The 12,946-nt window shown below is 35.3% G+C and overlaps 1 protein-coding gene across 1 annotated transcript; it reads right to left on the bottom strand.

The window, feature by feature from the left end:
• Positions 1 to 8,139: 8,139 nt before the first annotated feature.
• LOC145160759 (auxin response factor 4-like) lies at positions 8,140 to 12,367 on the bottom strand. The gene is made up of 12 exons (XM_079080071.1): positions 11,627 to 12,367; positions 11,476 to 11,532; positions 11,047 to 11,208; positions 10,841 to 10,925; positions 10,655 to 10,745; positions 10,381 to 10,545; positions 10,175 to 10,294; positions 10,026 to 10,101; positions 9,774 to 9,939; positions 8,944 to 9,692; positions 8,661 to 8,851; positions 8,140 to 8,550 (listed from the first exon to the last, which is right to left on the bottom strand). Exons 1-12 carry the CDS (start codon positions 11,960 to 11,962, stop codon positions 8,391 to 8,393), a joined length of 2,358 nt encoding a protein of 785 aa, XP_078936197.1. The 5' UTR covers positions 11,963 to 12,367; the 3' UTR covers positions 8,140 to 8,390.
• Positions 12,368 to 12,946: the final 579 nt, after the last annotated feature.

Here is a 12,946-nt window from a genome sequence, read left to right as displayed (position 1 = left end):
CCTCAATACCTACTTCCAAAGTATGATCAACTGTGGATGGTTTGAATAACCTAGTTATTCGGGAAGTCAAAACATGCAAAGTGAAACACAAGAATAATACTAACCCTATATGGCCCTAAAAATTTTGAGTCATATTGATTACTCATTATCCATTGTATAATGTTTTGAATAATCAACTTAATACTTGAATTAAAACAATAGTCATGCCATGCTCCAAGCATGCACACTATGTTTGTCTAAACAATAGTTATGCCATGCTCCAAGCATGCACACTATCTTTGTCTATGGTCCTTAATTTGTGAAATAGATCAACTGAAAAACATTTCAATGATCCTCATTTCAAAATTCCAAATCCTTATTGCAAGTGTAAGAATTCCAAATTCTTGTCACTGCTAGAAAGTGTTAGATTCTAAACTATCATGCAATGATTATTTTGTAATGTCTAGGTGCCAAAAAGTCACAGAGACTTGACCAATGATACTACAAAATATTCCTTTGGAGATTGTTACAAGACAATTCCATGGAAATGAAGTCTCAAATTCAAAGTACATTCCTTTGAACATCCTTCTTGCATAACAGTTTCTAACTTTCTCATCTATTCTTCAACTCCCAATATGGAAACATTCCATATTTTCCATACGACAACTCATTATTAATAGACTCATGTCTATTCATAATAATGTCAATATGGTCCTTCCATTACTATACTTCCAACTGTACTTAAGCGACCAATCCTTGGCGAACCTTAGATTGTCCTTAACAGTTGCTCAACCACTTTAGTCATGACCGGTTCTAGTCCTTTTTCCCTCTTAATTCCCTAGGCATTTGGAAAATTTTAGAACACGATAATATTATAGCATATGCAATCGATCATATACCTGAAGCATATGGGACACGATTCATAATGTCTAACATAAGGACATGATACTTGATCAGTCTTTTGCTATAATATTTCTATTTGCCATGTTCTCATAACTTTGATTATGAAGAGGGATGTTGTAATCATAATCACATTTTGAGAATGCAATTAACATTTCCATATACAAAGTTTCCTTATGTTGAACCATTCCAACATAACATTCATATATATATTTGACTAAATGTGATTAAAATCTCAATCTAAGCTTTTAGAATTGAAATGAAGTATAATTTCCTCTCCCTTAATTATAGCAAAAGAACTTTTCAAACTCTGCAACTTGCAAATTGAAACTTTTGTTTTCTATAATTAACATTGCTAACTCGCAACATTTACCATAATTGATTATGCTCCCACTAGCATAATAATTATTATCTTACTAGCATAACACTTATTCTCCCACTAGCTTTGACATGTAGTCAGAAATCAGCTGGACTTCTATAAATCAATAATTCATTGACTTTCATTACCAAAGTTCAGATTTCTGACACGAGATGCTTTGATGAGACTTTATCTAGGCTTCTCAAACTCATACATCTTTCCTTAGACAGCTCACATGTGTGTCTAAACAATTTAAGAACTTACAGCAATAAGTCTCAAATGTTTAGACCTTTTGCCATTTCTCACAATTCGAACTATGAAGAGGGATGCTGTAATCATAATCGAATTTGAGAATGCAAATAACACAATTGCTATCTCCTTAAAATCTACTTAGTGAAAGCGTTTCCTCACAATCATTTTCATGAATTGGAGAGAAACCTTATGACACTTAGATTTTTATGGTGTATGTGTTCTTATCCATGTGAATTTTTCATAACCATAATCACAAGAAATGGTTAGTGACAAATCCAAACTTATATGGACTGAACTTGTTCAATCTCAATTTCATGCCACCTGGAAGCACAAGGGCCTACCATTGCTTCTAGGTTGTTATGCAACCAATTGAGAACTCTCAGAACTCATATGCATAGTCAACTTTAACTGGAATGGGCATAGAAACAAGAATATGTCAACACGATAGGTTATAAACCTCAAGTCGTGTGCTAGTGATAAACAATAGGCTTAATTCTTGATTAGTTCTTGAAGCTTTTCCAAGATCTTTAAGACTCCCACTTCCCTCTTGACATATAAGATTCTCTTTTCATGAATCATTCCTTGAGAAAACAAATATTCAAGAGTTAGTGCGGATTCTTATCAAGACAAACACTTCACACAATTGGCCTTAGTTGGTCTTTGCTTTATCCAAAACATCACAACTTACCAATTTCAAATGTACAAGAGTAGAAAACTTTTTACTCTACATTTGATAAGTGTTTTAAACCTTTTCTTAAGATTATGTCACTCAAGGTTACAATCTTGGAGTATGACTCTAAGACTTGTTTTGGGAACGAAGTATGACTCATCTTCTTGATTGAAACTATTTCAACTATTCACGATTCCTCTTCTTAGCCATACAAATTCACTAAGATGTCTTTAGAGGATCAATTGTGATATGGTTTTTCCATAAACTTTAAGATGATCATAAAACATGATACTAAAGTACTCTCCCATCTTTTCAGATTAGAGAAACTTTTATCTTTCTGCCTAATTTGATTCTTCTCATTCGTTCTGCCATACATTGAACATTTTCCAATGTTTCAGAATTATACTTAAACTTGTAAGCATAACCATGTTTACTAAACTTTAGTAAATCATAATGAATAGTCTTATCGTTCTTTGTGGTGGACCTGACCAGCACACAACTAACTGCATCTGATCCCCTAGTCCTTCACTTGACTCACATATACATGTTAACAAGCAATTAGCCTTAATTTCCTAAAGACGAAAATTCTCATTCATCATACAATACAAGTTGCTTGATTCCAAGTTTCTATCCAACTGAAAACTTGGGTGATGAGAATCTTTCCTTATTTGGTAAATCTTAACACTACCACAAACGAAAGAATCAAATTCATATTGCTATCAATGGTAACATATAAACAACAATTTTCACGAATGCCATTGTAAGGGATAAATAAATTTCAAAAAAAATTCTTTTATTTATAAAACTGCGGAAAAACCTTTCCTTACAATGCAAATACAAATGAAAACTATGTTGTTATGTATTCCTAAGCAATCTATCATAACTCTTAAGCAGTAGCTCAAAATTCTGATCATCGAACCATGCGATCGAAATCCATCTATTCACGATCAAAATCAACTTACTCTTCCTTTAAGTTCCCTTTCATTTCTTCGATTGTACGAAACATCAAAATGCGACCTAGTCACATCATGTATTAAGAATCTCCAAATAGGAACTTAATAGAGTTAGACAATGGTTTTTACCTGAAGTAGAGTCATACACTCTGACTTTACCATCCTTGTGGTTTTTCAGGTAGATACGGCAGCTTTGCAACCAATGCCCCTTCTCTTGGCAACATAAACACATGAAATCTTTGGGAATGGTACACAGGACTATCTCAGACTTAGCCTTTCTCTTTACCATTTGGTCAAATGACTTGACCATGGTCGATCCCTTTCCACTGGGAAGAGAAAGCTTTTTTGGACTTCCAATGTTCTAATTGTCAATGTCCATGGAAGTGTGGGGAGTAGATCTTCCAATCAAATTTGCTTTACCACTGCACCAAATCATTGTTGATTCAGCAACAACAAGCAAATATGTTAGATCAATAAGGGTCATGTCGAGATCTGTCATATAGTAGTCCTTAAAGAACTCACCATACGACTCATGGAGTGACTGAAGAACCAAATCAGCAGCCAACTTCCTCGAGACTTCGACACCCAACTCTCCCAGTCTTTCAAATATGTAACTTCATCTTCAAGACGTGAGCACATACAGACTTTCCTTCCTGCCAATAGGGCTTTGAGTGACCTTGAACTTGTTGGTTAGGGAGAATAATTGGAGGAGGTGGAGGAAGTGAAGTATGACTTCCGTAATCCAATCGTGGAACATCATCTTCAAGATGAAAGCTTGTTCTAAGAGATTTGGGAAGACCATAGTTATATGAACTAGACATCTACATGGGAGAAATTCAAATTAGATGATTTAAGTCTTTAATATGACACCCAAATGAAATATTAAAGCTAGGACTCAACACAATATTTTACAATTCGGAAGAGGGATGCCGTAATCCAATTGCAAAATATTTGAAGGTAGGTAAATAAAGATTTACCAATTTCCACCACGAAAAATGAAAATGAACTTTAGGTTTTAAGTGAATAGAAATTCCTAGATCCTTTGAGATTCATTGAACTTTTCAATGGCATGTTTAAATCTCGATTGTGCCCTTCAAGTTTGTGACTGGGATGCCGAGGATCACAAACAAGGTGTGAATAACCATGCAACTTAGCTTGATACTCTTAATGCTACCTCACCTAATCAATGTGCCGGTTAACCACACACGCTCCATTGATCTATGATTAACATCAAACTACCATTTGCCACACACTGTTAGTCCTAGATTAGTGTGCCGGTTAACCACACATGCTCCACTAACGACTTAACAAGGTGCAAAGTGCAATTTCATGGGTTAGCACCAAATTCACATTTTCCTAAGTAACTAAGATTTGGGAATTTATAAGTGTTTAGTTACTTTATATTTATTATTATACTTTTAATGAAGGGAGAATTAGAGTCCTATCCTACCCGTTCGGCTAACGACCATCCACCAGTCAAGGAAGCGGTGGGTGAGAGTGGACACCCATTAAACTGCCATTTTATAGGGAGTGACCTTATACCCCCCTTATAGACCGGCTTCGTGAATGAGGCCTACTAACGGTAAAACTGACTTTACTCTTATACAAATATATAAATATTAAACCTATAATATTATAATAGTATAAGGGTTGGATTTTAAACTTTTAAAATTCTAGGGTTTGGAACTAAATGTGTCAAAAGAAGACTCTACATTTACAAATTCCAAAACTTTAGGGCAAGTTTTGAACTTTTCAAAAACTTTTGGAATCCATAACATATGAGTTTAATATAGGCTTTACTGAAAAAGACTCTTGAAAATCCATAACTTGAGGACAAGTTATGTAGTTCATAAAAACATTTATTGAAAAAGACTCTTCAACACCATAACCTATGAGTTTAATGAATTCTTTAAAAGAAAAACTTTTCATTTTCCATAACTTGAGGACAAGTTATGGAGTACATTAAAGGCCATAAGGCCGGACGGTATGGAGTGCGGGGAGAGGTGCGGGACATTTCCCTCACAGGGGGAACACCGTACCGTGGGTGCGGGAAGGCTAGCGCGGGAAAAGGGTGGGGGGTGGGGATCCTGCGTTCTCTCTCTTCATGCAATTGGACAGTTTTTTTTCTTTTTTTTTTATCTTTTTTAATATTTATAAAATTATATACCTATTAAAAAAATATAAAAAATATATCAAAATTCATGGTTTTTAATTCCCTACAAAATGAGTATAATATATGTATGAAATATATTTTTAAAAAATAAAAAAAAAATAGTGAGGGGAGCTTCCCACCCATTCCTTGGGTTTTAGGTGAGGGAAAGGGTGGTGTGGCCCACAAAAAGTGAGGGAAGCTTCCCTCCCACACCCTCCGGTCTAAAGATCATCAAATAAACTAACAAGCATGTCAAATAATGTCCATAATCTAGATTAAACTCATATGAACAAGATAATTCATATCAAACAAATTTCATGTAATTAGCCTAATCATATATACTAATACAAAACATGAAACTTTGACAATTATCTTATGAATTGGATAAGCATGATCATTACCACATCAAAAACAGGTTTATAAGTCCAAAAACAGTTTAGGGTAATGATCTTAGTCCAATTCCAGCCTTAAAAGTCGAAAAACTGCACTCTGAAGCACCAACTCGGCGAGTTGGTCAGAATTGTGCTTGGACTCGGCGAGTCCACTGTCCTGAACAGCAGAAAATCGATTTTTCAAGCTTAAACAACAAGTAGCATCAAGTATAATTGAAAACAACCCTAGGCTCTGATACCACTGTTGGGTTTTGAGCATTCTAACAATCTTATGGTGTACATGCAACCGTAGATGCTTTGGATCTATGTTTTCTCTATTATACATGCATACATTCAATATTCCAAAGCATCATCCTAACTAGCATATAATGGAGTATAAACAACATGAAATACAAGTTAGATGACATACCTTTTAGTGTAGTTGAAAGCCTTGGACCTTTAAAAACTTAGTGCCCCAAGTGTTGCACCTCAAATGGAATCACACAACACCACCAACAAATGGAGGAACTTGAGAAGATGTCACTTGCACTCATAAAATCGGCTTGCCCTCTTGTGTTTCCACTAGTGCCAATTTCATGAGCTAGAGGGGTTCTTATATAGTGTGGCTTGATTAGGTTTACACCATACAAACCCTAATGTGCATGACTTTCCATATTCCTCATGCTCCATGGATTTAAACCTCAATGGATCATCCATGGGTCACCACATGGGTTTAGCCCAACATAAGGAACTATGGATCACAAGCCCACATTATAAGAACGAATGATTTACATAATCAATCCTCATATATTTAATTAGTCTCTTTTGATCACAAAATTAATTCCAAACTAATTCTTTATCAATACTAATTAAATAATATGATTTCATATTAATATATTAGAACTTATAATATATTAATAAATCATAAATAACATCTTCTCAATTATTCATCCTTCAGATTGTTCCGGTGCCATGCAACCCAAATGGACCATGCTACTTTCGGGTCAAGTACATACCAAATATAGTTATGGACTTAGACACTAATCCAAAATATTATTTCGTTTATAGTAGCATAGCCCTAAAATTAGGGATTAGAAACTCTGAGCGTACGCTGGGCGTTCGCCTCCAACACCCGCGTCCACTTTACTCCTCTATGCTGGGTGTACCCCAGCTTACGTTGGGCGTACTTTTGCACCTACCACCTTGCATGCATGGTACCTTCTTGCCACTTTTCTCCATTAGGGACCAATATTGCCAATAACTTCAAAGTGTTATAACTTCTTAGTTCTAAGTCCGTTTCCGACGAACTTTATATACACGAAAAGGTGGCGAGAAGCCCTACGCTCCTAGCTACACCCCCAGGCCTAAAAACCTTCTGAATAAAACTCGAAACCCATAAAAGACCGTATCATCATATTACGCCTATGCCCTTGGCCTCCGAAGCCACAACTGATTACTTTCAAAACCGGGTGTTACAAATTGTGTTTCCTTCTTGTTATGTTTAAGTTACAAAGATAGGTAGAACATAGATTTATGGTTGGTGTATGGGGATTAAATGGTTTGTTGTTTCCGTTGTGTCCCTTATGTTCCTTTAGATTCTCCATAACCCAACATTTAACACATTCTGAATCAGTTTTTTTAACCTATTGGAAAAAACCAAACTGTCAGTTAGGAATCGTTTTTTCAATCAAAAACCAATTTTTTACTGGTTTTCTAAAAAAGTACCGTACCGTTTTCTAGAATTTTTAGCAAAATTTCATTTTCAAAAAAAATTAAAAATAGTTTTTCTATAACTGATTTAAAAAAATGATTTTTTTTAACCGGAACCGTTTTAAAATTAGTGTTTGTGCACCTCTACAGTTGCAATACACCAAGCCTATGGCCCACTTGGTTGTTGGTTGTTTGGCTCACAAGTCATAAGTTGTATCAAGTATGCTTAGGGTTGTTTATTATTAAAATAAAACCGAATTATCCAATTTGACAACTTAGCTAGGATATTCGAATTTTCAGATTGATTTTCAACAAAATCGAATTATTATTTTCAATTTCGGATTGTTTTGATTTATAAAATAAGTATCAAATCATAAAAAAAAAAAATTATTATTTATTTATTTTAAATATACCTATAATTACTTATTAATTTAATAATTTAGTTTTTCAAATAGATTAAAAAAGTTTCACCTAATAAAAAACTTTAATAACTTTAATAATTTTCTCTCAAAAAAAATTTTATCTATATTTTGTAGTTCACTAGTAAATGTATCACTATTGCCTTGATTATGTGAATCACGTTCATTCGTGTGTTCATTTTTCTTTTGTTGCATCTTTAATTGTGTGTTTTCCATTCAAGACCCTGACAAAAGATTGCATACATGCGTGTTTCCTTGCAGTCTTCGAGGTAAAACAAGCAGTTTCTCAACTCCACGAGTCAAGACAGGTGTTCTCAAATATGACTAATATGAGAACCAGGTTTGAGACGCATTTTTGAATGTCGAATAAGAACATTTAAGATAAACACACAATAACATAAATAAGCATCACACAAACCAAAGTATGCAACTTATTTGCTTACATACTGCTGCATGTAGATGCAGCATCCAAATCTAGCAAGTACCTAAAACTTGCTTTTAGAAACAAAGGTTCCATAGTTCTCTTGGCCTAACACAAAACACATACATAAACAACAACCATACTACTACAAAACAACCATGCAACAGTTCTATAATCCGGTCATTAATCCCTGCTGCCCGACTGACTAATCGGGCTGCCCGACTGACGAAGACTTAGCCGTATCAACGACACCTGGCGCTTCCTCCAAACAGCTTGTGTTGTCACTAATCACCCCACTGCTCATCAACTTTTCAACTTCTTCAGCAGTGTATATATGTATCTTTGTAGCCATCCTTGCAAACTCACTACATGCAAACATTTACAAACACAAATTAATCCAAATTATAACTTCAATTCTTTTTGTATTCATTCATGAATCATGAATACTAATATACATATGGTGGCAAGTACTTACTCCCATGGATCATCTCCAACAACCATCATGTCATTCTCTTCATCAGTATAAAGTAGTCTCCATCCACCATCTGGATTACTGAAAACACCTTCCATGTTAAACAAAGCTTCTAGCTCCATGAACAACTCACGATAACTCAACATTTTAGACAGATCAACAGCTCTTCCAACTTTGTTTCCTTGTTTGTGAACCTACACAACAAAAGTACAAAACAATATTAAACAAGTTAAAACGAATACCAAGTGTATAGCATATGGAAATTTTGAGATTCATTGATCCTTACCTTGGTACAACTCCTCTTGTTCAAACTTTTAGCATCTAGCAATGTGGGAGGTTCATTCAAGGGAAATCCAAAGAGTTTACAGCTGCTTTCTATGCTATCTGAAGCACCATCATCTTTCTCACTGCTTGAATTAGGTTGTTCGGTTTTCTCATTTGGAAGCTGAAGTGAAGCTACATTATTATTTGTCATGATCCCACTTTCAACCGAAGGTGGGATGATGTGAGATCGCATGAAGTTTGTAGGCAAGACGGGACCCGGATTCGGTCTTACCTCATAAACATCACCAATTGGGAAACCAAAGTTTCTACCACCTTCAGAACCAAGTGGGTAGAAACTTTGGTTCATGTTGAGAACATTGTTCCCAACATGGGTTCGTGGTAGGCCCCACGAACCGATGTTGGGTGGTATTTTACCATTCAATGATCTCAACGAGCAAATTTCTTGACCTTGCAAGACCTTCGGGAATCTTGTAGTGCTGTCGGATCCCAGAAAGCCCGAGTAAGGGGTGGTTGAGAGTGGTTGATGATGTGTCCTCATTAGTTCACTAACAAAATTTGTACTTGATCTCCCCATCATCATCATCCCATTTGGAGGGAAACTCGGATGCATCGAGGGTTGTACCCCGAAGCTCAACGAGTTGTTCATTTTATCACGCCCATATAGAGGTGACATCGGACCTATATTTTCTTGACCTTGCAAGACCTTAGAGGATCTTATCGATTCCTCAAAGTCTACATATCCACCACATGCTGCAACAAAATAATCTAAGGATTCAAGTTTCAAGAAATATCAAAATTAGAATTTTTTTTGAGAAAGATTCATTATCATACCAGTTGCAGGGTGTCCAGAAGGAGTTGCATGCAAACCTGCACGCAGTTTTTTGTGTCTTGGTGATGATTGAATGTTTAACAAAGGGAAACCACCACCAGAAAGATCAATCTCCCATGGAGATATTCGTTCTTGATGATCATTTCCAATATCTTCATCCCACCTCACCTGTTTGCAATCCAATAAAGGTAGTAAATATACACTTCAATCCAAATTTATAAAACTGTTTCCTTTAATGGAGTTATAGAATGTACCATAAGGCATCTCCATTTTGAGTTGTTCCATTTGTAAGGATCCAGATCACCTACACCAGTCACAACTCCACTGAACCTACATGAAAACAAAAATAAATAAATAAATAAATAAATAATCTTTCAATGATTGTAACACATGTACGCCATACCTTCTTTCAGGAGACTCATCCATACAGAACTTCATTTTGAATCTTGCACCAATTGAAATCATATTACTCACTGATTTCATGTAATTTGTGTAAGGAACAACAAAATCCGCTCGACTAGACCTGCATTGCATTTTTTTATAAACAAAAATAAGTCTAAAGAGAATTATTAATCAAAGATTGTTTTTTCTTGAAGATGAAACGGGTACCTTGGACTGTAGAAAACATGGAAGATGCTGTTGGTGGACACAGCTTTAGCGACAGAAGCAAGAGTGTCGCTATAAGAATTCAAGTTGCTCATGGTGATATCAGGAAGAATGTTTTTTGGTCTAGTAGCTCTTCGAGTTCCCAACCTCAACTCTCCTCCTTCACCCCTAAAACCACCACAGGGTAATGGATTCGTCAGAGGCTCTGAATACTGAACTTTGAATAGTTTCATTCAGAGGCTCTGAATACTGAAACTTAGAAGCTAGAAAGAGATACCTAAGAAAGAGAACTGCATCACCGGAAACAAGATTCTTTTGGCTTACAAAGATGCTCCAACCTGTGGTAAGCAAATGTCGCCTTGGTTGGCCTGTAAAAACAGGATTCCGTTTCACGATAAATGTATGAATCAAAGATGAAACTTTTTGTTTTAATCAGAACCCTAAATTACTTGACTAAATTCACCTCGATAGATGTGCCTAAATTTCCATTCGACGCCATGGAGATCCTTAGCAACTAGTTCTTGGCTTGGCCTCTGCTGCTTATAATCCTAAAAATTCAAACGGCACGTGGGTTTTAGTTAAACATAAAACTAGATTTATACATATATGGAACAAATTTGGTCAAATCTTGCACATGGAAAACGTTAAAAAAAGTAATGAGAATCAAACCAGAGGCGGAAAACAATCTTCAGCAGCTCTTCGAGGGACAGAAAATCCACCATGAGTGGATGTATCAGAAGCAGTGAGTGTTTTGCAGAACATTTGAGGGGTTGATCTTGTGGGTGTTACCCCACCACCCTCCTCCTGATCCTCCTCTCCTTGCAAATTTCCCTGAAAATTTTCGCCAATCCACCCTTGCAAAATTAAAAATAGAATTCCCATTTCACAAGAATTAATTTATATTAAAGAAAAACTAATTGTGTTTACCAAAAAGGTTGCATACGAACGAAGATATTCGAAAAGATTTCGAGTTAATTAGAACATACCACAATTAGTATAAACATCAAAAGAAACAAGAAATTGTGAAAGCGTTTTTTTTTTTTCAATTTTCCCACGTATTTAAGTAAAGAAGTACAAAAAAATGGTTCCCAATTTTACCTCTGGTAGAGGCAAAAGAGCGAGCTTTGTGTAGACCTCATCATTGTCCTTGTTTGCCTGTTTTCAGGAATTGGGAAAAGCAAGAAAAAAGGTGAAATTGAGTGAAAGAGAACTATACCCAACAAAGAAAAGGGGAAAGTTAACAGCTTACAAGCAATTGAACATCAACAATTTTGCAAAAGATCTGAGGAGGAAGGCCTAAAGAAGGAACTTCAATGGGTGAAAAGTGAGTCGATGAGTGTGAGGCAATTTGTTCCAAGTGACCTTGAGGGAAGTAAACAACCACATTTCCTTTATTGGGGAGAGAGGTGAGAGGGCCAGCACAAGCATGCCAAAGTTCCATGTAAACTGAAGACGACGGGTTTGAATTCGGGGACTTTAAGGAAGAATTTGAGGAGTTTGATGAAGTTGACAGTGATGAAACCCCTCCATTTCCGAAAGATTCAGCATTTTGACCACTCACTGCATGATTCAGATCAATCTCCATCACAAACCCAACTTCAGTTCTTAGCAATTATACCCCAGTGATTCTTGAACCCAAAAAAGATGAACGAACGGAATAGATGGGTTTTTGAGATAAGAACAATCAAGTGATTCTTGATCTTGAAGGGGCCAAGAAAATTGGGAAATGAAGTCAAATCACGGGTAAAAAATCAAGAAAGGCAAGAAGAAAATGAAAAGACATGGTTTTTGATGATACCAAACAAGAAAAAAAAAGGATTGAAGTTTATGAAAGAAGAAAATTTAGGAGGAAATTGAGAGAGAGTATGATTGCTAACCCATTATGTTGGTTTGAGAGTTAAAAGAGGGAGGGGAAGCAGAAGAAGGAAGGCAGACATAGACAAATGCATAGGTAGCACAGAAACAAAAGTCGAAACAAAAGGCAGAAAAAGCCAATGTGGGTTTATGTCTTTTTTAACTTCTAACACTTTTTTCCAACCTAACAAAATCCTATAAAAATTATCTCAGTTTCCTTGAAGAGAGAGACTCGTGTATAAAGTATGAACCTTTCCTTTAGTTTATTAATACCATCTCCCATTCATCTCTATTTTTTCTCTATAAATGGAATAAATAGTGTTTCATCTCCAACCTTACTCCATTTTATATTCTATTTTTTACCCTAAAAAATATATTCCTAAAATATTCCATTTTTATAACTTATATATATTGTCAAATACACTCCTCTACTAATTAAACTCTATATTTATAATTTATTAATATAAATTAGTATATGACATGATATTATAAATATTAAACATTGCATTTAAATTATAATTAGTAGATAAAATAAACTAGTAATGTATAAAATAAAAATGAGAGAAACTAAAATTGGCAACCAAACTTCACCTCCAATTTTGAAGATACGAATAGTATTCCCCCATATATGAAGGAATACTATTCATATCTCCAAAAATAGATGTGAAAATGGGGTAGGGTTGGAAAAGAACGGAAAAAAATAAAAGAAGAAATG

This window comes from Lactuca virosa, chromosome 2 (assembly GCF_052849685.1).
Source record: "Lactuca virosa cultivar CGN04683 chromosome 2, Lactuca_virosa_CGN04683_v6, whole genome shotgun sequence".
Taxonomy (NCBI): Eukaryota; Viridiplantae; Streptophyta; class Magnoliopsida; order Asterales; family Asteraceae; genus Lactuca; species Lactuca virosa.
Note: the sequence above shows the minus strand (reverse complement) of the source record. Positions and strands in the feature narration are given on the sequence as shown.

Coding starts and splice junctions, on each gene's coding strand:
- LOC145160759 (XM_079080071.1), bottom strand. CDS start 11,962: ATGGAGATTGATCTGAATCATGCAGTGAGTGGTCAAAATGCTGAATCT. Junction 11,533..11,626: donor TTGTTGATGTTCAATTGCTT/GTAAGCTGTTAA, acceptor TCCTGAAAACAG/GCAAACAAGGACAATGATGA. Junction 8,852..8,943: donor ACAAGAGGAGTTGTACCAAG/GTAAGGATCAAT, acceptor TTTGTTGTGTAG/GTTCACAAACAAGGAAACAA.